The 26894-nt window shown below is 51.2% G+C and overlaps 1 protein-coding gene across 1 annotated transcript; it reads left to right on the forward strand.

The window, feature by feature from the left end:
• Positions 1-1405: 1405 nt before the first annotated feature.
• On the forward strand, positions 1406-26653 carry IL17REL (interleukin 17 receptor E like). The gene is made up of 16 exons (XM_038756091.1): positions 1406-1472; positions 2452-2584; positions 3480-3747; positions 5248-5275; positions 7099-7248; positions 9273-9382; positions 9646-9760; positions 12277-12321; positions 13342-13481; positions 16643-16714; positions 17927-17981; positions 19326-19489; positions 20715-20759; positions 22726-22783; positions 26010-26155; positions 26597-26653. Exons 1-16 carry the CDS (start codon positions 1406-1408, stop codon positions 26651-26653), a joined length of 1653 nt encoding a protein of 550 aa, XP_038612019.1.
• The last annotated feature ends 241 nt before the right edge of the window (positions 26654-26894 follow it).

Here is a 26894-nt window from a genome sequence, read left to right on the forward strand (position 1 = left end):
GGGTTTCTGCTCAATCAATCAATCGTATTTATTGAGCGCTTACTGTGTACAGAGCACTGTACTAAGCGCTCAGTGCAGAGGGGAATGGACATATCCTTTGGGAGTCTTAAGTATATTGGGTTTTGCTGGTTTTATGCAAACCTGTTATGTGCCTGTCTAATACCTCGATGGTCAGGAGGTCTGTCCTTCTGAAACACTCCGGGGTTTTCCTGCTTAATGCAAATTAAATAAATAATGATGCCACTTGTTAAGTGCCAGCTATGCAAAATAAATAAACAATAACTGTGGTATTTGTTAAGTGCTTACTATGTGCCAGGCACTGTACTAAGCTGTGGGGTGGACACAAGCAAATCGGGTTGGACACAGTCCCAGTTCCACGTGGGGCTCCCAGTCTTGATCCTCATTTTACAGATGAGGTCACTGAGGCCCAGAGAAGTGAAGTGACTTGTCCAAGGTAACACAGCAGACAAGTGGTGGAGCCGGGATTAGAACCCATGACCTTCTGGCTTCCAGCCTAGGCTCTATCCACTATGTCATGCTGCTAAACTCTGGGGTAGATACAAGCTAGTCAGTTTGGACAGACTCCGAGTTGTGGATGGGCCTCCGATGCCGCTGAGGGAACTGTGCCCGGGCTGTCGAGGGGGTAAGGTGTTGGGTGTCTTCCCAGCGCCATGTTCCTGACCCTGGGAAATCTAGGGGTGCCCAGCCAGCCTGCAATTCCAACAGCAGAAATTCCCTGTGTGGCCCTGAAACCCTGGAATAGTGGGACTCCCTCGGGAGAGGTTTGGAGCCAACTGAGCCTCTCAGACCACAGCCCGGACAAGCGTGGCCTTGCCATCCCCCACGATTCAGAGCCGTGGGGGGCCGGCTCAGCTCGGGGCAGGGAGAGGGGGTGGTGCCCAGTGACTGGCATTTGCTCAGCCCAGTGCTCTGCACACAGTAAGCGCTCAATAAATACGATTGAATGAATTCGGTCATTAGGTACTTGGGATGGTTTCTGCGCTGCCTGCAGTAGGTGATCAGGATGGAGAGCCCGTTGGAACGAGAGGGTGGAGGTGCCCCTATCTTCTGTTTGCAGGAAAGCAGGGTGGTAAGGTCCAGTACGGAGCTCGCCTTGGGCCAGGTTTGCTGGGGGTCCGGGTGGGGGTGGGTGTGGGTGGGAAAGGACCACCAGATGCCTGAACGTCAGGGAAAGTTGGGGCGGGGCGGGGGGTCCCCCTCTTCCCGCCAGCCCTCGCCCCCCGGGGCCGACGGAGCGGGACGGGTACCGACCTTTTAGACTGTGAGCCCACTGTTGGGTAGGGACTGTCTCTATATGTTGCCGATTTGTACTTCCCAAGCGCTTAGTACAGTGCTCTGCACATAGTAAGCGCTCAATAAATATGATTGATGATGATGATGACCGATGGAGACCACGGCTAAGTTCCTGGACTTGGTGTGGACTACTACCACTGGGAAAAAGGTGGATTCGGGTGGGGGTGGCCGTGGAATCAGACCTGCCCAGCCCCCATTGGAGGGAGGTCGGGGGAGGCTGGGTCCCCTCCGGTCTGCTCCTCATATCCGACTCTCCCTCCTTTCAAAGCTTTTATTGAATAAAAATAATAATAATGATGGCATTTCTTAAGTGCTTACTATGTGCAAAGCACTGTTCTAAACGCTGGGGAGATTACAAGGTGATCAGGTTGTCCCACGGGGGGCTTACAGTCTTAATCCCCATTTTACAGATGAGGTAACTGAGGCACAGAGAAGTTAAGTGACTTGCCCAAAGTCACACAGCTGACAATTGGCAGAGCCGGGATTTGAACCCTTGACCTCTGACTCCAAAGCCCGTGCTCTTTCCACTGAGCCACACTGCTTCCCTTGAAGGCCCATCTCCTCCAAGAGGCCTTCCCTGACTAAGCCCTCCTTTCCTCTTCTCCCACTCCCTTCTGCATCCCTCTGACTTGCTCCCTTTATTCATCCTCCCTCCAAGCCCCACAGCACTTATGCCCGTATCTGTTATTTCTTTCTATTCATGTCTGTCTCCCCCTCTAGACTGTAAGCTCGCCATGGGCAGGGTATCTGTCTGTTTATTGTTAAACAGTATTGTACTCTCCCAAGCACTTAGTACAGTGCTCTGCACATAGTAAGTGCTCCATAAATACGATTTATTTGTAAGATCTTCGCATGCTCTCTCTGTCACCTCTCTGGGACCAGTTTTATACTGTGTCCCAATACCCACCCAGCAGACTACAGCGGGGGGCTGCGACAGGACCCCCCCACATTCCTCCCCTTCCAAGTTCCCCTTGTCTCTGCATCACAGGAATGCCAGACCCACTTCACAAGGGAAATCGATAGCTTTCCGGGGGCAGAGAGACAAGTCAAACCCCCAGCCAGGTGAGTGAGGGGTCGGGGGCCTGGAGATCTGTACTCTTGAAACTCCCCCCCAGCCCCAACACCCCTAACCCACAGGACCCAAGCCCCTGGAAACTTGTAAACACGGGACACACGTGACCCCCTCGAGGGCCCCACAGGCTGCCTTTGGAGAGCGTTTCCAGAACCGGGGGACTTTCTGTCCAGGGGCCCAGGCCGAGAGTTGTGAAACGTGTTTTCGTCACAGACTGTTTCTCTTTTCAGCAACAGCTGGGTCTGATCCAGAGCTGGAGGAACAGGGCAGGGCAGGGCACTTGGGGGGCCAGGAGAGGGAAGAGGAAGTACAAAGCCCGCTTGGGAATTCCCTGCCACGCTGAATATACAAAGAACAGAGAGTCCAGGGAATTCTCCTCTTTTCCTGACGCCCTAGGTCCCTGGTGACTGGTTGCCAGCCTGCAGGAGGCTGGGTGCCCATCCCCGCTGGAACATAGCTTTCTGCAGGAAGGGGTCCGACTCCCAAGAAACAGTCCGTTCAACTGGCACCGAGTTTATAGGATGAATGCACAAATGTCTCTCTGGTCTTTGCTCCCTTTGCTTCCCCGCAAGTGCATCCCTTCTGTTTCCTGGCTCTGAGTTGGGAGACTGTGAGGGAAGAGCCCTGGTCGGCCTCATGGTCCGTGTGGTCTGAGATGCCAGCTGATGGAAACTTGTCCCGGCTGCCCTCCTGGACAGCCACCCCTCGCCTCCAACTCTCCTCTTTCCATCCCTGACTCTCCCCCAGTAACCCAGCGCAGACCATCCAATACCCTTCAGTCTCCTCTCTCCATCCCTGACTCTCCCTCCGTGACCCAGCATGAATCATGAATCACAGATTCTCCCCCTTCTAGACTGCGAGCCCGTTGTTGGGTAGGGACTGTCTCTATATGTTGCCGACTTGCACTTCCCAAGTGCTTAGTCCAGTGCTCTGCAAGTGCTCAATAAATACGATTGAATGAATGAAATGAATGAATCATCCAACACCCCTGACTCCCCTCTCCATCCCAGAATGTCCCCCAGTGACCCAGCATGGACCATCCAACCCCCCTACCCTGACTCTTGACTCTCCCTTCCGTGAGTTTGCCCACCAGGGCCCTCCCAGTCCTCCTGTTCCCACCTGCCGGCTACGTGCCCCCCCAGAGCCCCCAGCCCCGCACCCCAGTCCTACCCCCTGACATTGTCACCTCTCAGTGCTGGAGTCTCCTGTTCCCTGTGGCCTCTTGGAACAAACTTCCAGAACTTCCCCCGCTGGCCGGGCCCCAGCCTCAGCTGTGGCCCTGGTTGGCTGACGGGGCCTTCCCCCAGAATCTTTCTTTGTTCCTCAGCCCCGACACCCCTTCCCCATCCTCAAGATTGGAGGTTTGCCTGTCCCTTGGACTAATTTCTTCCTGGTGGGTCAGGGCAGCTTCTGTTAATGAGGCTCCGGCCCCCTGCCCCAGCCTGTTAACCCGGCCAGGTGGGCAGAGTCACAGGACCACCACCTCCCTGGGGTGGACGCTGTCCTCACTGTATCTCGTTCTCGCCCGTCCCGCCGTCGACCCCCGGCCCACGTCCTCCCCCTGGCCTGGAATTCCTTCCCTCCACACATCCGCCAAGCTAGCTCTCTTCCTCTCTTCAAAGCCCTACTGAGAGCTCACTTCCTCCAAGAGGCCTTCCCACACTAAGCCCCCTTTTTCCTCTCCTCCTCCCCATCCTCCCCTGCTCTACCTCCTTCCCCTCCCCACAGCACCTATATATATGTTTGTACAGATTTATCACTCTATTTATTTTACTTGTACATATTTACTATATTTATTTTGCTAATGACGTGCGTTTAGCTTTTATTCTATTTGTTCTGACGACTTGACAACCGCCCACATGTTTCATTTTGTTGTCTGTCTCCCCCTTCTAGACTGTGAGCCCTTTGTTGGGTAGGGGCCGTCTCTATATGTTGCCAACTTGTACTTCCCAAGCGCTTAGTACAGTGCTCTGCACGTAGTAAGCGCTCAATAAATGCAGTTGAATGAATGAATGAATGGATCCACCCCCGGGGCCCCATGGGGGCTCAGAGGGCTCTGCCCCACCCCTTCTACTCCACGACTTGAACTGTGCTCAGCCTGATTAGCTTGTATCTAACCCAGAGCTTAGTACAGTGCCTGGCACATAGTATGCACTTAACAAATGCCATTAAAAAAGTAGGGCTCCCCCCTGGGCAAAGCCCTGTCCCCTGAGGGCAGAGCGCTGTCCTGGGAGCTCCCTGTGGGTAGAGAACTGTTGTAAGCACCCCTATGTGTCGACCGCTGTCCAGGACACCCTCAGCGGGCAGACTGTAGGCTCGTTGTGGGCAGGGAATGTCACTGTTTATTGTGTTGTACTTTTTCAAGCACGTAGTACAGTGCTCTGCACGCAGTAAGCGCTCAATAAATATGATTGAATGAATGAATTAATGAATGCATGAGAAGCAGCGTGGCTCAATGGAAAGAGCCCGGGCTTGGGAGTCAGAGGTCATGGGTTCTAATCCCGGCTCCGCCGCTTATCAGCTGTGTGACCTTGGGCAAGTCACTTAATTTCTCTGTGCCTCAGTTCCCTCATCTGTAAAATGGGGATAAAAACCGTGAGCCCCACGTGGGAAAACTTGATTACCTTGTATCACCCCCAGCGCTTAGAACAGTGCTTGGCACATAGTAAGCGCTTAACAAATACCAACATTATTATTATTATTATTATTATGAGTGCTATGCTGGGAGCCTCCTGTGGGCAGAGCGCTGTCCAGGATGCCCCCTGCCAGGGAAACACTGTCCTGGACATTTGGGGAACCCCCAGTTTGAGGTGGGGCCTGTAGAAGTGCACCTAACCCCTGTGTTTTTCCCTTTTCTTCAGGGAGTTTCCTGCAGGAGTGCCCCTACCAGTAAGTGCCCATCTTCACCGGCCCCTTCCCTTGAGCTTGAATCTGCCGGGATTTTCACTCTAAGCGACCAGCGCCCACGCAAAACGGAGGTCGCCGGGAAAACCTCAGAGAAAAATCTCCAGTCCACCCACCTGGCAGCAGGGGAATGGACCAGATGACCCCTCCGGCCTAGGCTCCAAGGGGACGGGGAGGGTGGAGAGGGACTATTTAATAATAATAATAATAATACTGGCATTTAGTAAGCACTTACTATGTGCAAAGCACAGTTCTAAGCGCTGGGGAGGTTACAAGGTGATCAGGTTGTCCCACCAGGGGCTCACAGTCTTCATTCCCATTTTACAGATGACGTAACTGAGGCCCAGAGAAGTCAAGTGACTTGCCCAAAGTCACACAGCTGACAATTGGCAGAGCCGGGATTTGAACCCTTGACCTCTGACTCCAAAGCCCGGGCTCTTTCCACTGAGACATGCTATTTGGGGAAAGGATCGGGCCCCAGAGGGGTTGGTCAATGGGAGAGGGGGGATTCCACAGCGTGACTCAGTGGAAAGAGCACGGGCTTTGGAGTCAGCGGTCGTGGGTTCGAATCCCAGCTCTGCCACTTATCAGCTGTGTGACTTTGGACAAATCACTTAACTTCTCTATGCCTCAGTTACCTCATCTGTAAAATGGGGAGTAAGACCGTGAGCACCCCGTGGGACAACCTGATCACCTTATAACCTCCCCAGCTCTTAGAACAGTGCTCTGCACATAGTAAGCACTTAATAAATGCCATTATTGTTATTATATATATATTATGTATTGTAAATTATTTATTTATCTTAATGCCCAGCTCCCCCTCTAGACTGTAAACTCTTTGTGGGCAGGGAACGTGTCTACCAACTGTGTTGTATCTTGAGGGGGAGAAAATCGTTAATAGAAATAAATAAATGAGCGATATGGACATAAGTGGTGTGGGGCTGGGAGGGAGGATAATAATAATAATAATGATGGCATTTATTAAGCGCTTACTATGTGCAAAGCACTGTTGTAAGCACTGGGGAGGTTACAAGGTGATCAGGTTGTCCCACGGGGGGGCTCACAATCTTCACCCCCATTTTACAGATGAGGTAACTGAGGCCCAGAGAAGTAAAGCGACTTGCCCAAAGTCACACAGCCAACAATTGGCGGAGCTGGGATTTGAACCCATGACCTCTGACTCCAAAGCCTGGGCTCTTTCCACTGAGCCAGGCTGCTTCTCTAATGAATAATAAATATGAAGAAGCAGAATATTGACAAGCAGCAAAGCAGCATGGCTCAGTGGAAAAGAGCATGTGCTTTGGAGTCAGAGGTCATGGGTTCAAACCCCGGCTCTGCCAATTGTCAGCTGGGTGACTTTGGGCAAGTCACTTCACTTCTCTGGGCCTCAGTGACCTCATCTGTAAAATGGGGACTAAGACTGTGAGCCCCAGGTGGGACAACCTGATCTCCTTGTAACCTCCCCAGCGCTTAGAACAGTGCTTTGCACATAGTAAGCGCTTAATAAATGCCATTCTTATTATTATTATTATGAATAAAGGATGAATAAAGGGAGCAAGTCAGGGGGTTGCAGGGTGGTCCACTGGTCCGGGGACCCCTCAGTGACCCCTCAGGGAGGCTCTGGCCAGCGGAGGGGCCTAGGCCGGGCTCGGTTCTGTCTCCGGGGCCTGGCCGGGGTGGATGGAGGAACAAGGGTCCTGGAGACTGGCCCTTCCTGGAGGGACCCCAACTGGTTCTGGGATGGTGGGGGGCTTGCTGTGCAGGACTGAGCCCGCCCCTTATCTATCTCTCCCACCTCCCTCTCCCAGCCGACATCAGCAACAGCTTCTGCAGGGAACCCCCTGCCTCCTTCCCCCTCGCCTTGCTGAAGAGTCTAGTGGGGGCTCCGGTGCTGAGGTGCCCCCCGGGCGGATTCTGCTCCCTGAACCTGAGGGTCCGAGCCAATATCACCCTGACGGGTAGGAGACTGAGACTTCCCAGACTGAGCCCCTTCCTTCCTCTCCCCCTCGTCCCCCTCTCCATGCCCCCCATCTTACCTCCTTCCCTTCCCCACAGCACCTGTATATATGTATATATGTTTGTACAGATTTATTACTCTATTTATTTATTTATTTATTTATTTTACTTGTACATATCTATTCTATTTATTTTATTTTGTTAGTATGTTTGGTTTTGTTCTCTGTCTCCCCCTTTTAGACTGTGAGCCCACTGTTGGGTAGGGACTGTCTCTATATGTTGCCAATTTGTACTTCCCAAGCGCTTAGTACAGTGCTCTGCACATAGTAAGCACTCAATAAATATGATTGATTGATTGATTGAGAGGGCTTCAGGGCTCCCTGGGGGCTTTGGGGGTGGAGGTGGGTCTTTGAGCGTGGCTGGGAGCCCTGGACTGCAATAATAATGATGAGGATGGTATTTGTTAAGCGCTTACTATGTACCAGGCACTGTACTAAGCTCTGGGGTGGACACAAGTAAATCAGGTTGGACACAGTCCCTGTCCCGCGTGGAACTCCCAGTCTCGATCCCTATTTTGCAGATGAGGTCAATGAGGCCCAGAGAAGTGAAGTGACTTGCCCAAGGTCACATAGCAGACAAGCGGAGGAGCCTGGATTAGAACACATGACCTTCTGATTCCCAGGCCCGTGCTCTACCCACTATGCATTGCTAATAATAATAATAATAATGATGATGGTATTTGTTAAGCATTTACTAGGTGCCAAACACTGTTCTGAGCGCTGGGGTTGAAACAAGGTTGAACACAGTCCCTGTCCCACATAGGACTCACAGTCTTAATCCCCATTTTGCAGACGAGGTAACTGAGGCCCAGAGAAGTGAAGTGACTTGCCCCAGCGGATGAGTGGCGGAGCCAGGATTAGAACCCATGACCATCTGACTCCGAGGCCTGGGCTCTAACCACTAAGCCATGCAAAGGAGATGGAACGGACGCACAGTCCCCAGGTCCCTGATTGGAGAAACAGTGTGGCTTAGTGGAAAGAGCACGGGAGTCAGAGGACCTTTGTTCTAATCCTGACTCCACCACTCATCTGATATATGACCTTGGACAAGCCGTTTCACTCCTTCGTGCCTCAGTTGCCTCATCTGTAAAATAGGGATTAAGTCTGTCATCCCCACATAGGACAATCTGGTTACCTTGTATCTACCCCAGTGCTTAGTAAGCGCTTAAGAAATGCCATAATTCTTATTGTTTTTATGGACAGACCCGGTGACCCCAGGAGTGGGGGAAGTGGGAATGTGCAGGGCGGATGGGTGGAGAGCGGGTGGGAAGAATCAAGGAGGGCTTCCAGGAGGTGATGGCTTGGAACGGCAGGGAAACCGTGTGGCCTAATGGCTAGAACACGGGGCTGGGAGTCAGAGGACCTGGCTGCTAATCCCTCCTCTGCCACTCATCTGCTTTGTGACCGTGGGCAAGTCATTTCCCTCCTCTGGGCTTCGGCTGTAAAAAAATGGGGATGAAGACTGGGAGCCCCATGTGGGACGTCAGGTCCAGCCTGATTGTCTTGTGTCTACCCTAGAGAAGCAGCGTGGCTCAGTGGAAAGAGCACGGGCTTTGGAGTCAGAGGTCATGGGTTCAAATCCTGGCTGTATGACTTTGGGCAAGTCGCTTAACTTTTCTGTGCTTCAGTTACCTCATCTGTAAAATGGGGATTAAGACTGTGAGCCCCACGTGGGACAACCTGATCACCTTGTAACCTCTCCAGTGCTTCGAACAGTGCTTTGCACATAGTAAGCGCTTAATAAATACTATCATCATTATTATTATTATTATTACCCCAGCACTCAGTACAGTGCCCGACCCATCGAAAGAGGCTAACAAATACCATAAAAAGGGGGTGGGATGCATGAGGGTAGGGAGGTGATTCCAGGCAGCCTGGCTGGGAGGAGACCAAGAGGAGGCCAATAGGCCAGGTAAGGGCTGGTGGCCTTGCTGGACTCCCCAGGCTGCTTCTCCACTGTGCCTCAGAGCTCATCAAAGGTGTAGAAGTTTGCACCCTGGCGCTGGACACACAACACTCCGACTGTGTGAGCATCTGGTTCCCCCCGGGCCTGGGCCGGCACCTGGACGGCAGGACCGTAAGCACCCTTGTCTTCCATCGATGTCACAGAAGAGGGTGGGGGGAGGGTCCCCTGGGCACCCCCTCCCCTGCCCGACCCCATCTCGGCCACTCAGGAGAAGGGCGATACCTAAGGAGTTGGGGCGCGGAAGCCGGGCTGCCAGGAAGACCCTCTTGCCCTCCTCTAGTCCTCTCGCTCTCCGGCCTAGTGGACGGGGGTCAGTGGGGAGGTGGGGGAGAGGGTCCATCTCCACACACCCACGGGCCCCGGGGTCTCCACAGTTGCAGGTGCAGAGCTCCTGCTTGGACGCGGGCGTGGGTCAGCAGCTCCACGTGACTTTGACCACCATCCCCAACTTCTGCCGTGTCGAACTGACCCAGCTGCTCCAGGTGCCCGGTAGGCCTGGGCCTTCCGTGTGAGGGCGGGACCCCTCGGGTGTGGGGATGGGACCCCCAAGGATGGCCTCCGTGACCCTGAGAGGAGGCCCCCAGGACAGACTTGCCCCTTGGGGCTGGGGTCCCTGGGAGGCAGGGTGGACCACCCCTGGAAGCTGGGCTGATTCCGTCCGGGCAACACCGGCCCCTCCTATTCATTCATTCATTCAATCGTATTTATTGAGCGCTTACTGTGTGCAGAGCACTGTACTAAGCGCTTGAGAAGTACAAGTTGGCAACATATAGAGACGGTCCCTACCCAACAGCAGGTTCACAGTCTAGAAGCGGGCTCCCACCTCCCCATGAAGATAGAGTAGCCCCGAAACCCCTAATCCCCCTACCCATTCCCCGGTCTCGGACTGGTCGACTAATAGTAATAATAATAATACTTACTAAATAATAATGATGGTATTTGTTAAGCGCTACTATGTGCAAAGCACTGTTCTAAGCGTTGGGGGATACAAGGTGATCAGGTTGTCCCACGTGGGGCTTACAGTCTTAGTCCCCATTTTACAGATGAGGGAACTGAGGCCCAGAGAAGTGAAGTGACTTGCCCAAAGTCACACAGCTGACAATTGGCGGAGCCGGGATTTGAACCCATGACCTCTGACTCCAAAGCCCGTGCTCTTTCCACTGAGCCACACTGCTTCTCTAAATGCTACTACTACTACTACTAGCTACTAAATGCTAAATACTAAATGCTACTCTATGCAAAGTCTGTACTAAGCACTGTGGTAGATGCAATCAGGTTGGACACTGTCCATGTTCCGCAGGGGAGTCCAGTGTAAAAAAGTGGTCTCTCCCTGATCCCCTTTACCCTTTACTCAGTAGGGACCTCAGACAGTTCCTCCATTCATTCATTCATTCATTCAATGTATTTATTGAGCTCTTACTGTGTGCAGAGCACTGTACTAAGGACTTGGGAGAGTACAATACAGCAATAAACAGACACAATCCCTGGTCACAATGAATTTACAGTCGGGGGGGGTAGCAGCGGGGAGACAGACATCAATACAAATCAATAAATGACAGATATGGACATAAGTGCTGTGGGGCTGGTAGGCGGGAAGATAAAATATGTTGCCAACTTGTACTTTCCAAGTGCTTAGTACAGTGCTCTGCACACAGTAAGTGCTCAATAAATAAGATTGAATGAATGAATGAAAGAAAAGGGAGCAAGTCAGGGCAACGCAGAAGGGAGTGGGAGATGAGGAAAGGGGGGCTTAGTCTGGGAAGGCCTCTTGGAGGAGATGGGCTTTGAAGAGGCGGAGACTAATTGTCAGATTAGAGGAGGGAGGTATTCCAGGCCAGAGCAGGATGTGGGCTAGGGGTCAGCCGCGAGATGGGCGAGATGGAAGCACTGTGAGAAGGTTGGCACTAGAGGAGCAACTTGGGCAAGTCACTTCACTTCTCTGTGCCTCAGTTACCTCGTCTGTAAAATGGAGATCAAGACTGGGCACCCCATATGGGACGGGGACCGTACAGGGACTACGTTCAGCCTGATTTGCTTGTATCCACCCCAGAACTTAGTACAGTGCCTGGCACACAGGAAGCATTTAACAAATACCACAGTTGTTATTATTATTATTATTCCCCTCTTCCCCACCTACCACTTGTACGTGCGCAGGTACATAGACACGCACACACGACAGTCTGAGACGGGGAGACAGGACACACACACACAACAAGAGAAGCAGCGTGGCTAGAGAAGCAGCGTGGCTCAGTGAAAAAGAGCACGGGCTTTGGAGTCAGAGGTCATGGGTTCAAATCCCAGCTCTGCCAATTGTCAGCTGTGTGACTTTGGGCAAGTCACTTCACTTCTCTGGGCCTCAGTTACCTCATCTGTAAAATGGGGATTAAGACTGTAAGCCCCCCGTGGGACAACCTGATCACCTTGTAACCTCCCCAGCACTTAGAACAGTGCTTTGCACATAGTAAGCGCTTAATAAATGCCATTATTAACCCCACCCCACCCGATAGTCCCTAGAATAAATCATTCAGGTAGAGGAGCAGCATGGGCTTGTGGAAAGAAACCGAGTCTGGGAGTCAGAGGGCCTGGGTCCCACCTCTGACATTTTTACCTGCTGTGTGACCAGGCGCAAATCACTTTACTCTGGGCCTCAGATTCCCCAGCCACAAAATGAAGGTGAAATACCTGTTCTGCTGCCCCATGTGGGACTGGGCCTGATGATCTTGTATCTACCCCAGCGCTTAATAGAGTCCTTAACACAGTAAGCACTTAACAAATACCACCACAATTATTAAGGGAGCTGAAGGGATCAGAGAAACTAGGGACAGGTAGGATTAATCCAGGAAGATTTCCTGGAGGAGATGGGTTTTCGGTGGTATTTTGGAGGAGGGGAGGGCATTGGGCAGGGGCTTCCAGGCTGAGGGAATGACCATGGATGCCTTGTAACTAGGAGTGCTGCACTGAGGGGGTCGTCATTAAATATCCGCCCTCCACTCCTTGATTTCCAGACTGTGAAAATGAAGATCTGGAGAAGAATATCCCTCTGTGCTTTGGTGAGCTTCCATTCATTCATTTATTCAATCACAGTTATTGAGCACTTACTGTGCGCTTGAGAGAGTACAATGTAACAATAAACAGACACATTCCCGGCCCACAACGTTGTCTGCTGTGTGACCTTGGGCAGGCCACTTCACTTCTCTGGGCCTCAGTTCCCTCGCCTGTAAAATGGGGATTGAGACTGTGAGCCCAGTGTGGGACAGGGATTGTGTCCAACACGATTTGCTAGTGTCCATCCCAGTGCTTAGTACAGGTCCTGGTGCAAAATAAGTGCTTAACAAATACTACAATTATCATTATTATAACAATAATAATTATTACAATCTAGAGGGTGAGGCAAACAATAATATTAATACATAAATAGAGATAAATTTCCCCTCCTCTGGAGAAAGGGGAGGAGCGGGGGTGGGGTTTGCTCATGCCCATGGAGGGTAAAGAGGTCTTTGGCGGGTCGGGGGAATCATCTTCAGTGACTGCCCCCACTTTCCCCGGCTCAGACATCCAAGGGATTGGACAAGTCCACCAGTCCCTGGATGTGTAGCCGCCCTTCCCGAGGCCTCTGGCTATTTTTCAGGGGCACGTTTCTACAGCCCGAGGCCCTGGGAGAGAAGCCAGGGGTGATCGGTGCACCCCTGGGATGCCCAAGGAGGTTTGGTGAGGGTGACCGAACTGGACTCTGGACTCTCCAGGAGGCTTTGGAGGGCAAATCCCTGGTGCTGCCCTGCTGATTTTGTGGGTGCTTTTTGCTGGGGGGAGGGGATGCAGCCCCATCCCCTCTCTCTGGCCCCCGAATTCCCAGAACAGCAGCCCCGGCCCAGGCTCTAGCTTGGAGCCCAGGCTAAGGAATGTTGGAGGGAGGGTGAACAGCACTTGAGGTCATACCAAAGCCCTGGGTTCTTGGCACTCATGGCCCAGCACGGCCTACACGGGTGCCCAGCCCAGTTCTGAGTCTTCTCGGGGAAGTAGCCACCCCCGGGCCTGGTCCGGCCCGGTCCGGCCCGCTTGTCTCTCCGCAGTGGGCACGTTGGAGTGGGAGGTGGACAGGGTCCGCCGGAACATCACGGTTCGGCTGGTGCAGCTCCCCGAAGGCCAGGACTATCACGTGCGCCTCTGCCGCAAACGCTTCTCCTGCGAAGAAGAGGGTAGACCTGCCCTGGTGAGCGGCTCACCATTCCCCTCCTTCTCAGGTCACGACATTTGGCATGGGGTGGGGGGGAGAACCGCTCCCCCAGAGAGCCTGGCCTCTCAAAAAGCCCTTCGGCGGAGAGCTAAGGGGGCCTGATAGGTCTCAGATGAAGTCAAGAGACATCGGGAAAGACCCAGCATGGAGAAAAACCAGGAGGTAGACAGATGGCATGGAGTGAGCTCCACCCTGTGTCCGGAAAGTCCTTCTGGAAGTGCAGGGAGATTCTGGGAATGGAAGGGCCACACCCCCTCCCTGCCCCAGCCTCCTGGGTTTGATAATAATAATAATAACAATGATAATTATGGCATTTGTTAAGCGCTGAATATGTGCCAGGGACTGTTCTAAGCTCTGGGGTAAATACAAGATAATTGGATCGGACACAGTCCCCGTCCCACTCCGGGCTCACAGTCTTCATTCCCATTTCACAGATGAGGGAGCTGAGGCCCAGAGAAGTGAAGTGAGTTGCCCGAGGTCACACAGCAGACAGGTGGAGGAGCTAGGATTAGAACCCATGGCCTTCTGACTCCCAGTCCCGGGCTCTAGCCACTAGGCCATGCTGCCTGGTCTCCATTCCTCCACCTCCCAGTGAAGAGATCTGGATAGGGGGGAACACGGTTGCCCTGGGTCACAGACAGGCAAAGGGGCATCTGAGTCCCTGCAGGAATACGGAGGAGAGGTCGGAAGTTTCCTGGAGATGGGTGACGGGCTTTCCCAGGTCCCAGCCGGGGGGCAATAGGGGCTGGTGTGCCCCTCCCTACTGGTTTCTAGCAATGGGAGGGATTAGGGCTGGCTCCCCGGCCTGCTTTCCCAGGTAATAATAATAATAATAATTCATTCATTCAATCGTATTTATTGAGCGCTTACTGTGTGCAGAGCATTGTACTAAGCGCTTGGGAAGTCCAAGTTGGCAACATATAGAGACGGTCCCTACCCAACAGTGGGCTCACAGTCTAGAAGGGGGAGACAATCAACAAAACAAAACATATTAACAAAATAAAATAAATAGAATAAATATGTACAAATAAAAGAAATAGAATAATAAATACGTACAAACATATATACATATATACAGTTGTTGTGGGGAGGGGAAGGAGGTAAGGCGGGGGGATGGGGAGGGGGAGGAGGGGGAGAGGAAGGAGGGGGCTCAGTCTGGAAAGGCCTTCTGGAGGAGGTGAGCTCTCAGTAGGGCTTTGAAGGGAGGAAGAGGGCATGGCATTTATTAAGCGCTTATGTGCAAAGCACTGTTCTAAGCCCTGTGGAGGTTACAAGGTAATCAGTTTGTCCCACGGGGGGCTCACAGTCTTAATCCCCATTTTACAGATGAGGTAACTGAGGCACAGAGAGGTGAAGTGACTTGCCCAGAGTCACACAGCTGGCAATTGGCAAAGCTGGGATTTGAACCTATGACCTCTGACTCCAAAGCCCGGACTCTTTCCACTGCACCACGCTGCTTCTCTAAGGGGTGAAGCCTCCCCTTGCCAAGCTGGCTGGTCAGGGACTCCCAGCCTCGCTCACCCCAGGCCTCTGACCAAACCAGAGAGCTCCCCAGGAAGGCTGGACAGCCCCCAAATCTGGTCTGTGATCAGACAACCACCTCCCCTAAACTATACTTCACCCCCTCCCCAAGTTCTTAAACCAGGACAATCCCCCTTACAGCAAAGAGTACCGCTGCCCGCACTGGATAAATGAATAGTAGTGAGCAACATGGAATAATGGAAAAACCATGGGTCTCGGAGTCTGAAGGTCATGGGTTCTAATCGCAGCTCCTCTACTTTGCTGTTTGACCTTGGACAAGTCACCTCACTTCTCTGCGCCTGTTACTTCATTTGTAAAATGGGGATTGAGACTGCGAGCCCCACGTGGGACAGGGACGGCGTCCAACCCCATTTGCTTGTATTCATTCATTCATTCAATCGTATTTATTGAGAGCTTACTGGGTGCAGAGCACTGTACTAAGCGCTTGGAAAGTACAGTTCGGCAACTGATGGAGACAATCCCTACCCAACAATGGGCTCACATTCTAGAAGGGGGAGACAGACAACAAAACAAAACAAGTAGACAAGCATCAATAGCATCAAAATAGATAAACAGAGTTATAGATATATACACATCATTGATAAAATAAATAGAATAATAAATATGTACAAATATACACAAGTGCTGTGGGGCGGGGAAGGGGGTAGAGCAGAGATAGGGAGTCAGGGCGATGGGGAGGAGGAGCAGAGGAAAAAGGGGACTGAGTCTGAGTCACTTGTTTGCTGTTTGACCTTGGGCAAGTCACTTCACTTCCCTGTGCCTCAGGTCCCTCATCTGTAAAATGGGGATTAAGACTCTGAGCCCCAAGTGGGATAAACTGATCTACTCCAGTGCTTGGTACATAGTAAGCGCCTAACAAATACCATAATTATTATTATTATTCTCTGGGCCTCAGTTACCTCAACTGTGAAATGGGGATTGAGACTGTGAGCCCCACATGGGACAGGGACTATGTCCAGTCCTATTTGCTTGTAACCACTCCAGCATTTAGTACAGTGCCTGGCACATAGTAAGTGCGTAACAAATGATTACTACTAATAATAGCAGCAATAGTGATAGTGGTAACAGTAGTAATAGTAATAGAAGAGACTGACCACAGGCCCAGAAGGAGATATGAAGCAGAAAGACTAAGACAACATTAAGGGAAAAGAGGTAACATAGAGGCAAAAAAGACAACATAAAGACATAATTAAAAAGGCTACATTTGTAAGATTTCCTTCAAAGTTCAACCTCTCTGCAAGTCCCCACCCTGGTGGCCCTCCTAGCTGCTTTATAAAGAGGTTTTCCTTGGGCAGGAGCGGGGTGTGTACATGTATGTAGTATGTGTGTATATGTGTGTCTTTTTGTGGGGGTGTCCACTGCTGGAGCCCCTGTCCTGGAGAGGTTCTGGGAGGAAATCTAGGGTTTAGCCGCAGCAAGTGGAGAATTGTAGAGTTTAGTTTAACCCGAAGCACTCTTTCTAAGAATTCCCACGATCGTCCAATTGGCCCAGACGGGGAAAGACCTCGGCGGGGTGGGGTGGTGTTGGATGGGGGCCCTGGGGGGTTGGGTGTGAAGAATTTGGGAGAGATTTCCAACCCCGCCCTCGATTTCAGGTTAGGTGGAAGGAGAAGGAGAAGACTGTCTCGCTGCCGTATTCCCGGCTGCTTCCGTGCCTGTGCATTGAGGTACAACCAGCGGCCCCCCGGGGTCCCCTTCTCATCCCTCCCTGCTCACCCCTGGGTCTCTGACATTCTCCCCTCTGCTCCCTAGCCCCTCCGGCTCCCCAGGAACCCCCTCCTCCGCCCCCCCCCTACTTCCTAACTCCGGCCCTCTGCCCCATTTCCTGGAAGGCCGGACCATTCCCAGCAAGCGGCTCCCACCCCGGTAGGCCTCCTGGCGAATTCCCGGGGATCCCGGATGGGGAGTCCTCTGGGATCCAGTGATGTGACCCGACAGTTTCAGGGACTCTCCCCCCAGGCACCGCACATACGCCCTTATCCGTGTGCTGGGGGAAGAAGAGAAGGGAAGAAAGCATACGGTTCCTACCCTCAAGGGGCTGACGGCTGAAGAGGGGAGGCAGGGACCACATCCAGACCTGAGGACACAGTGCTTTCTGTCGACAGAGACCTGTGAACAACCAGGAGGAGCAGTGTGGCCTAGTGGATAGAGCACAAGACTAGGAGTCAGAAGGACCTGGGTTCTAATACCAGCTGTGCCACTTGTCTACCGAGTGACCTTGGTCGAGTCATTTAGACAGCAGTGTGGCTTAGTGGAAAGAGCCCGGGCTTGGGAGTCAGAAGCTGTGGGTCCTAATCCCAACCCCGCCACTTATCAGGTCTGTGACTTGAATTATTATTTGCCTCAGTTACCTCATCTGTAAAATGGGGTTTGAGACTGTGAGCCCCATGTGGGACAACCTGATTACCTTGCATCTATTCCAGTGCTTAGAACAGTGCTTGGCACATAGTAAGCACTTAAATACCACCATCATTATTATTATTGTTATTATTATTACTTCGCTTCTCTCTACCTCTGTTACCTCATCTGTAAAATGGGGATTAAGACTGGGCGATCCATAAGGGACATGGATGGTGTCCACACTGATTAGCTGGGATTTACCCAAGTGCTTAGTAAAGTGTCTGGCACATAGTAAGTGCTTAGTACAATGCCTGGCAAATAGTAAGACAACAAATGCCATCATTGTTATTATTACTATTATTAATAATAATAATAATAACAAATACCATTTTTAAAAGGTAGTTAGCTGCAGCCTGGGAGCAGGTGGGATTCTGGAGAGTCTGTGGGGGAAGGTTTGCCTAGTGTCGATATTTCATCGTGCCCATCTGGGAGAGTGAGGGTGTATGGGGGATGAGCCAGTCAATATCCCTGTCTTGCAGGGCTGGTCGGCAGTTCTGGATGCGAGGAGACTCCAAATCTGCCCCTTCAAAAATGGCAAGTGAAATGGCAGACAGTAAGCCCCACTCCCGTGCTGCTTTTCCCCCTGCTTTAGCCATTCCACGTTCCCCAGGGCGGACAGCAGCTGCCCTTCTTTGAACCCCACGTTCCCAGGCCCGGAGAGGGTTCGCTGGAGGCGCCGCCCCTCATGGTCAGCCCCTTGGCTCCCCTGGCGTCCCCTGCCCTGGAGCCCCACGAGGGCCCGAGGGCATGGTGTTCCTGATGTCAGGAATCCCGTGGTCCCTGGCTACGGGACACCCGGGCCTCTGACCTCTCTGGGGCAACCAGTCCTGGCCCAGCTCTGCCGTCATGCTGGGACTCCCTCACCCGGGTGTCTGGCATGGATGCTCGGGACCCCTTCGTCCAAGTCCTTGGTGGTCACTCCGTATGTTCCCTCCCCGGGGTCCAATCCCCAGCCAAAGATTCCCCTTCTAGACTGTGAGCCCATTGTTGGGTAGGGACCATCTTTATATGTTGCCAACTCGTACTTCCCAAGCGCTTAGTACAGTGCTCTGCACACAGTAAGCGCTCAATAAATATGATTGAATGAATGAATGAATGAATCTGCCCCTTCCCCCCAACCCCCACCAGAGCCTCTACACAGGGGAGCGCTTAGAACAGCGCTTAGCCGTTTGGCCGTTTTGGGCCCTGGCATTTATTTGGGTTGTGAGTAGCATGCAGGAACGGGGAGGGTTTCATTACACCATTGACCACAGAACAGGGAATAATAACAATGATAATAATAATAATATCAATAATGATAATAATGATGGCATTTATTAAGTGCTTACTATGTGCAAAGCACTGTTCTAAGCACTGGGGGGATACAAGGTGATCAGGTTGTCCCAAGGGGGGCTCACAGTCTTCATCCTCATTTTACAGATGAGGTAACTGAGGCACAGAGAAGTGGTGACTTGCCCAAATTCACACAGCTGACAATTGGCAGAGCCGGGATATGAACTCATGACCACTGACTCCAAAGCCCGCGCTCTTTCCACCGAGCCACACTGCTTCTCTTGTAATTGTAATATTTTTTTAAGAGCTTACTAGAGAAGCAGCATGGCCTAGTGGATAAAAGCACAAGCCTGGGAGTTAGAAAGACCTGGGTTCTAATCCGGGCTCCGCCAGCTGTCTGCTGTGTGACCTTGGGCAAGTCACTTCACTTCTCTGGGCCTCAGTTCCCTCATCGGTAAAATGAGGATTGAACCTGTGAGCCCCACATGGGACTGGGACTGTGTCCAACCCGATTTGCCTGAATCCACCCCAGCAGTTAGTACAGTGCCTGGCACATAGTAAGTGCTTAACAAATACCATAATAATAATAATTATTATTATTATTAGAGACGGACGCTCTGTGGGATGCTGTCTGGTTCAACCCCCTCACGCAGGGGTTGGTGTGGGAGCCACCCTGTCCCATCCAGGCCCAGATCCATCTGTGCCAGGGGTCGGAGTCTGGGGACCAGTGCGCTGAGCTGCCCAAATCGGCCCAGACCGCCCAGGGGAAGGTAAGCGGCCTTTGATTGACTGATTGATTGATTTACTGTTCTATTTTGTTAATGATGTGCACAGAGCTTTAATTCTATTTCTTCTGATGATTTTAACACCTGTCTACATGTTGTTTTGTTGTCTGTCTCCCCCTTCTAGACTGTGAGCCCGTTGTTGGGTAGGGACTGTTTCTATATGTTGCTGACTTGTACTTCCCAAGTGCTTAGTACGGTGCTCTGCACACAGTAAGTGCTCAATAAATCTGAATGAAAGCGGCCTTGTTCCGGCCAACGCTCCAGCCACACCGCCGGTCCACGGGCTGAGGGCCGGCCGGGGGGGAGGAATTAGGGGCCACAACTGTAGACAGTTGTTCCCTCTGGAAAGGGCCATCACACTTAGCCCCCAACTCAGATACACCTACACCCAAACCCAAACACAACGCCCAGACAACAGCACACAGAGACCCACAGAGACTCACGTAAAACACAGCTGCAGGCCCAGGGACCCACAGAGGCAAGCACAAACTCTCATACAAGCACCTGCATGTACAGGACAACATACATGTGGACAAAGGGGCAGATACACACGCATACAAGACATACTCAGTCACTCATCACCATCATCATCATCAATCGTATTTATTGAGCGCTTACTATGTGCAGAGCACTGTACTAAGCGCTTGGGAAGTACAAATTGGCAACATATAGAGACAGTCCCTACCCAACAGTGGGCTCACAGTCTAAAAGGGGGAGACAGAGAACTAAACCAAGCATACTAACAAAATAAAGTAAATAGAATAGATATGTACAAGTAAAATAAATAAATAAATAAATAAATAGAGTAATAAATATGTACAAACATATATACATATATACAGGTGCTGTGGGGAAGGGAAGGAGATAAGATGGGGGGATGGAGGGGGGACGAGGGGGAGAGGAAGGAAGGGGCTCAGTCTGGGAAGGCCTCCTGGAGGAGGTGAGCTCCCAGTAGGGCACTCATGTGTGTGCTAGTGTCCTCTCGGGGTGCATTGGCACACACACCCACAGAACATGGACCCCCTCGAAGGCCTAGGAAGGGGTTTGTGGGGAGGGGGTCCTATTGTGGTCATTTCCATCCTCTCCGGTCCAAAAGACCAGGCTGTTCCTGGATTGTCCTCGCTGGACTTAGGGGGAGGAGAGAAATTGGGGGGTAGGGAGGGTGGGAAGGGGGCTGCAGGCTAACGCTTCCACCCCTCTCCCCTGGCAGGTGATGTACTCCCGGGTGGACCCCCACCCCCGCCTCTGCATCAAGGTAAGTGCCCGACCCCAGCCTGCTGACTCTGAACCCGCTGCCTTATTTCTATGGAGAAGTAGCGTGGCTCAGTGGAAAGAGCCCAGGCTTTGGAGTCAGAAGTCATGGGTTCAAATCCCAGCTCCGCCACTTGTCAGCTGGATGACTTTGGGCAAGTCATTTCACTTCTCTGGGCCTCAGCGACCTCATCTGGAAAATGGGGATGAAGACTGTGAGCCCCCCGTGGGACAACCTGATCACCTTGTTACCTCCTCAGCGCTTAGAACAGTGCTTTGCACATAGTAAGTGCTTAATAAATGTCATTATTATTATAGAGAAGCAGCGTGGCTAAGAGAAACAGCATGGCTCAGAGGAAAGAGCCCGGGTTTGGGAGTCAGAGATCATGAGTTCTAATCCCATCTCCACCACTTGTCTGCTGTGTGACCTTGGGCAAGTCACTTAACTTCTCTGTGCCTCAATAACCTCATCTGTAAAATGGGAATTAAGACTGTGAGCCCCATGTGGGCCAACCTGATTATCTTATATCTACCTCTGCGCTTAGAACAGTGCTTGGTACATAGTAAGCGCTTACAAATAGCATCGATATTAATATTATTATTATTAGAACATTCCCCCTCGGCACTCATTCTGCTTCCCCGGAGAAACCTGTTCATTATCCCGGGAAGGAGGAGGGAGGGTGGATCCTTAGGAGAGGGGACCTTTCCTTTGAGCGGGAGATGGAATCTGGAACAGGAGAAGGTGCCTTTGGGAGAATTCCCAGGAGCTAAACTGGGATTACTAGATTGTAAAATTCTTCAGGGCAGGCATCTCGTCTACTTTTTTTTCCTATTGGTATTTCTCAAGTACTCACAATATGCCAGGCACTGTATTAAGCGCTGGGGTTATTGGTCATCGAGTCGTTTCCGATTCATAGCGACTCCATAGATATACTTTCTCCAGAATATCCTGTCCTCTGCCGTAATCCACCACCTTTCTAACGATTCTTCCATTATTGTTGTTAGGGATAACAACGGTTTGCCTCTTCCACGTTTTCCCTGGACTTTTCCTAGCATTAGTGTCTTCTCCAGAGAATAGTCCTCCTGATTATGTGTCCAATAAGCTCTGGGGTAAATACAAGATAAATAGGTTGGGCACAGACCCTGTCCCACCTGGGGCTCACCATCTTAATCCTCATTTTACAGATGAGGGAATTAAGGATCAGAGAAATATCTTACCCCTTGTACACTTCCAAGTGCTCAGTACAGTGCTCTGCACAGAGTAATAATAATAATAATAATAACAATAATAATAATAATAATGTTATTTGTTAAGCATTTACTATTGTGCAAAGCACTGTTCTAAGCACTGGGGACATTACAAGGCAATCAGGTTGTCCCACGGGGGGCTCACAGTTATAATCCCCATTTTACAGATGAGGGAACTGAGGCCCAGAGAAGTGAGCCCGCTGTTGCATAGGGACCGTCTGTATATGTTGCCAACTTGTACTTCCCAAGCGCTTAGTACAGTGCTCCGCACACAGTAAGCGCTCAGTAAATATGATTGAATGAATTAATGAATGAAGTGACTTGCCCAGAGTCACACAGCTGTTAAGTGGCAGAGCCGGAATTCAAACCCATGACCTCTGACTCCAAAGCCCGTGCTCTTTCCACTGAGCCACGCTTTTAAGTGCCCAATAAACGGGTTTGGTCCCTCTCCTCCCCCTTTTCCCTTCACCTTAAGTCATTTGGGATCTCCTTGAGTGGGATGGGAAGAGGAGGTGAGGTGTTTCCTCAGAAGCTGACCAGGATTTCAGAGACTGAACTCTGCCTGTGTCAGCTTGTCTGACTTTGCCTCTCACTTTATGTCTGTCTCCATTTCTGTCTCTTTATCACTCTCTCTCTCTTCCTCTTTCATACTCTCTTTCTCTGCTGTGCTCTCTCTCTCTTACATTCTCTGTCCCTGTCTTTCTGTCTCTGTCTCTCTCCAGTTCACCACCCAGCAAGGCTCTTGGGTGCGATGCCCGTTTGAAAATAGTATCCTGACAGGTAATTTTTCATGAGGGCTGGTCGGCGGGGGTAACTGTTCCCCGGTGGGTGTGGAATTATCTGGAAGGTATCAGGAATGGTTGGGGTGGGGGGAAGAATGACGACAGGGGAGCTTTCTTGAATTATGTCTGCTGCACTAGCCAGGAGGCGGGCATTTCTTCAGCAGCATCTACGCTAGCCAAGCGGGTCATTGCACACACTAGAGAAGGTGGGCTAATCTGGGTGGACCTTCTGGAGGAGGTGGAAGTTTGAACAGTCTTCGGAAGGGTGCAAGGACCCAGGGCTCAGGGCGGAGTGAGAGGCTGCAGTTGGGACCCAACTCAATTTAAAAAAAAAATTAAAGGATTTTATTGAGCACTTATTCTGTACAGAACACTGTACTAAGCATTTGGGTGAGTACAATACGATAGAGTTGGTAGATACGATCCCTGCCAACAAGGAATTTATAATCTAGAGGGGGAAACAGGGATTACAATAATTAACAGATAGGGGAAATGACAGAGCATAAGGATATGTTATTATTCATTTATTCATTCATTCATTCAATCGTATTTATTGAGAGCTTACTGTGTGCAGGACACTGTACTAAGCGCTTGGGAAGTACAAGTTGGAAACATGTAGAGACGGTCCTTACCCAACACCGGGCTCACAGTCTAGACCGGGGAGACAGACAACAAAACAAAACATGTGGACAGGTGTCAAGTCGTCAGAACAAATGGAAATAAAGCTAGATGCACATCATTAACAAAATAAATAGAATAGTAAATATGTACAAGTAAAATAGAGTAATAAATCTGTACAAACATATATACAGGTGCTGTGGGGAGGGGAAGGAGGTGGGGGGTGGGGAGGGGGAGAGGAAAAAGGGAACTCAGTCTGAGAAGGCCTCTTGGAGGAGGTGAGCTCTCAGTAGGGCTTTGAAGGGAGGAAGAGAGCTAACTTGGCGGATGGGCAGAGGGAGGGCATTCCAGGCCAGGGGGAGGACGTGGGCCGGGGTCTATGGCGGGACGCGTGAGAACGAGGTACAGTGAGGAGGTTAGTGGCAGAGGATCCGAGGGTGCGGGCTGGGCTGGAGAAGGAGAGAAGGGAGGTGAGGTAGGAGGGGGCGAGGGGATGGACAGCCTTGAAGCCGAGAGTGAGGAGTTTCTGCCTGATGCGTAGGTTGACTGGCAGCCACTGGAGATTTTTGAGGAGGGGAGTAATGCCCAGAGCGTTTCTGCACAAAGATGATCCGGGCAGCAGTGTGAAGTATAGACTGAAGTGGGGAGTATATTGAACTCTCCCAAATGCTTAGTACAGCATTCTGCACACAGTAAGCTCTCAATAAAAGCGATCGAATGAATGGCTAAAGGCATGTCTCTATATGTTGCCGAACTGTACTTCCCAAGTGCTTAGTACAGTGCTTTGCACACAGTAAGCACTCAATAAATAGGATTGAATGAATGAATAAGTGCTGTGGGGCTGAGTTTGGGGTGTTTAAGGGGTGTAGATACAAGTGCAAAGGTGATACAAAAGGGAAGGTGGCTAGGGAAAATTAGGGCTTAGTCTGGGAAGACCTTCTGGAGGAGATGTAATTTCGGGAGGGCTTTGAAGGTGGAGAGAGTGATGTTCTGGTGTTTATGAAAGGGGAGGGAGTTTCAGAACAGAGGGAGGATGTGGGCAAGTGGGTAGCAGTGAGATGAAATCAGTGAGTAGATTGGTGTTAGAAAAATGGGGAGGCTGGGTTATAGTAGATCACTGAGGTGATGTAGGAGGGGGAGAGTTGATTGAGTGTCTCAAGCAGATGGTTAAGAGTTTCTGTTTGATGCGGAGGTGGTCGGACAGCTATCGGAGACTTTTGAAGAGCGGGGAGACATGGGCTAAACTATTTAAAAGTGACCCAGACAATCGAGTGAAGTATGGACTATTGAACGGAGAGAAGGGAGGTCAATGAGGTGGCTCATGCAGTACTCAAGGCCGGATATGATAAGTGCTAGGATTAGCGTGGAAAGGGTTTGGGTAGAGAAGAAAGAACAGATTCTAGAAATGTTGCGAAGGATCTGGTGATGTTGAATTTGTGGGTTGAATGAGAGAGATGAGTCAAGGATAATGTCAGGGTTAGAGGATTGTCAGACAAGGAGGATGATAGTACTGTTTATGATGACGGGAAAGTCAAGGGGAGGACAGTGTTTGGGTGGGAAGATGAGAAGTTCCGTTTTGGACTGTTATAAGTTTGAGGCGTCAGTGGGGCACCCGAAATACGAGACTGCAGAGAGGGAGAGAGATCACGGCTGGAGATGTAGATTTGGGAGTCATCCTCATAGAGATGATAGCTGAAGCCATGGGGGTGAATGCGTTCTCAAAGGAAGTGGGTATAGATGAAGAATTAAAGGGGAGCCAGAACTGAGGCTTGAGGGACTCAAGTTAGGGGTTGGGAGGAAGAGGAGTAGCCCATGAACGATACTGAGAATAAGTGGACAGAGGGATAGGAGGAGAACCAGGAGAGGACTGTCGCTGAAGCCAAGGTTAGCCAAGGAGAAGGGGAAAGGCAACAGAAGCACCAAGGAGGGTTAGGATGGAGTAGAAGCTGTCGAATTTGGCAAGATCATGGGAGACCTTAGCGAGGGCAGATTCTGTGGAGTGAAGGAGATGGCAGCCAGACTGGAGGGAGTAAAGGAGAAAATTGGAAGAGAAGAAATGGAGGCAATATGTGTAGATGGTTTGCTCAAAAAGTGGAGTGCAACGGTAGGAAGGAGATGGGGTGATAACTGGAGAAAGCTATAGGGTTAAGAAAGTTTTTTGGTTTCTTTTTTAGGAGGGGGAGACATTAGCATATTTTACATGAGCATGTGACACGAGCAGTGGGGAAGGAGCCATTGGAAAGGGGGTGATTGAAGATGGCAGTCAGGGAGGGAGGGAAGAAAGAGGAGACAAGTGTCTTGACAAGATGCGAAGGGTTGGCATTGGAGGCGCAGGTGGAAATGTAGAATTTGAGGGAAGGCAGGAGATATCCTCTTGAGAAACTGCTGGGAAAGATGGAGGAGTGGAGGAGGGGGAGGAGGAGGGAGGGACTGGATAGGAGCAGGGGAGATTTGGGGGAGACCACGCCTGTCCCAACTGGCTCACAGCTTCAGTTCCTCCTTCTTCCTCTGCTGTTTCTCCTGCACCTGCTGGTGAGGCTGCCCCTGATACTGCCCCTGTTCCTGCCCTTTCCCTTCCTCGCTCCTGCCTCTGGTTCTACCCTCAGCCTGGAAGATGGGCCTAGTCGTCCGGGCGGGCAAGGTGCATGTGGCCTTCTCCTCTTCCCACCGGGCCCGTTTCGAGGCGCAGCTGTGCAACAGGACGCAGCCCCTCGCCTGCCAGCCCATCCAGAAATTTCCCCCGGTGTCCATGGTGAGTCAACCTGCCTTACCACCGTACTAATGAGGGACTTTAGTGAGCACCTTGTGCCAAGCACTGAGCTAAACACAGGGGGAGATAAAGGATAATCAGGTTGGATGTAATCCCAGTCCCCCGCGGGACTCAGAGTCCAAATGGGAGGGAGAACGGGTATTTAACCCTCATTTTACAGGTGGGGAAACTGAGGCATAGAGAGGTAGTGACTTGCCCAAGGTACACAGCAGGCTCATGGAAGAACCAGGATTAAAACTCAGGTCTTCTGGCTCCCGGTATCATGCCCTTAACTGCTAAACCACACTGGCTCCCTGTGGGCAGGGAACCTCTCCTGTGCTTCTGTTGCGCTTTCCAAGTGCTTAGTACAGTGCATCACACTTAATAGACGCTCAGTAAATCCCATTACTGCTGCCGCTTCTTCTCCTCCTACGGCTGCTACAGCTGCTGCTACCGCTGGTACGCCAGCTGGGACAGCACTTAGAATCTGAGAGTCACTGACTCTGTCCTAAACCCCCGTCGCCTGGCCCTGCCACCTCTGCCGGAGTTCAAGTTGGTGACAGTCACAGTCCTGACTTCAGGAGGCCCTTATCTGGCGGTCTTCCCCGTGTGTGTGTGTGTGTGTGTGTGTGTGTGTGTGTGTGTGTGTGTGTGAGAGAGAGAGAGAGAGAGAGAGAGAGAGAGAGAGAGAGAGAAAGGGAGAGTTGAAATTCATTCATTCAATCAATCAATCAATCAATCA

The sequence above is a fragment of the Tachyglossus aculeatus genome, chromosome 14, assembly GCF_015852505.1.
Source record: "Tachyglossus aculeatus isolate mTacAcu1 chromosome 14, mTacAcu1.pri, whole genome shotgun sequence".
Lineage (NCBI taxonomy): Eukaryota > Metazoa > Chordata > Mammalia > Monotremata > Tachyglossidae > Tachyglossus > Tachyglossus aculeatus.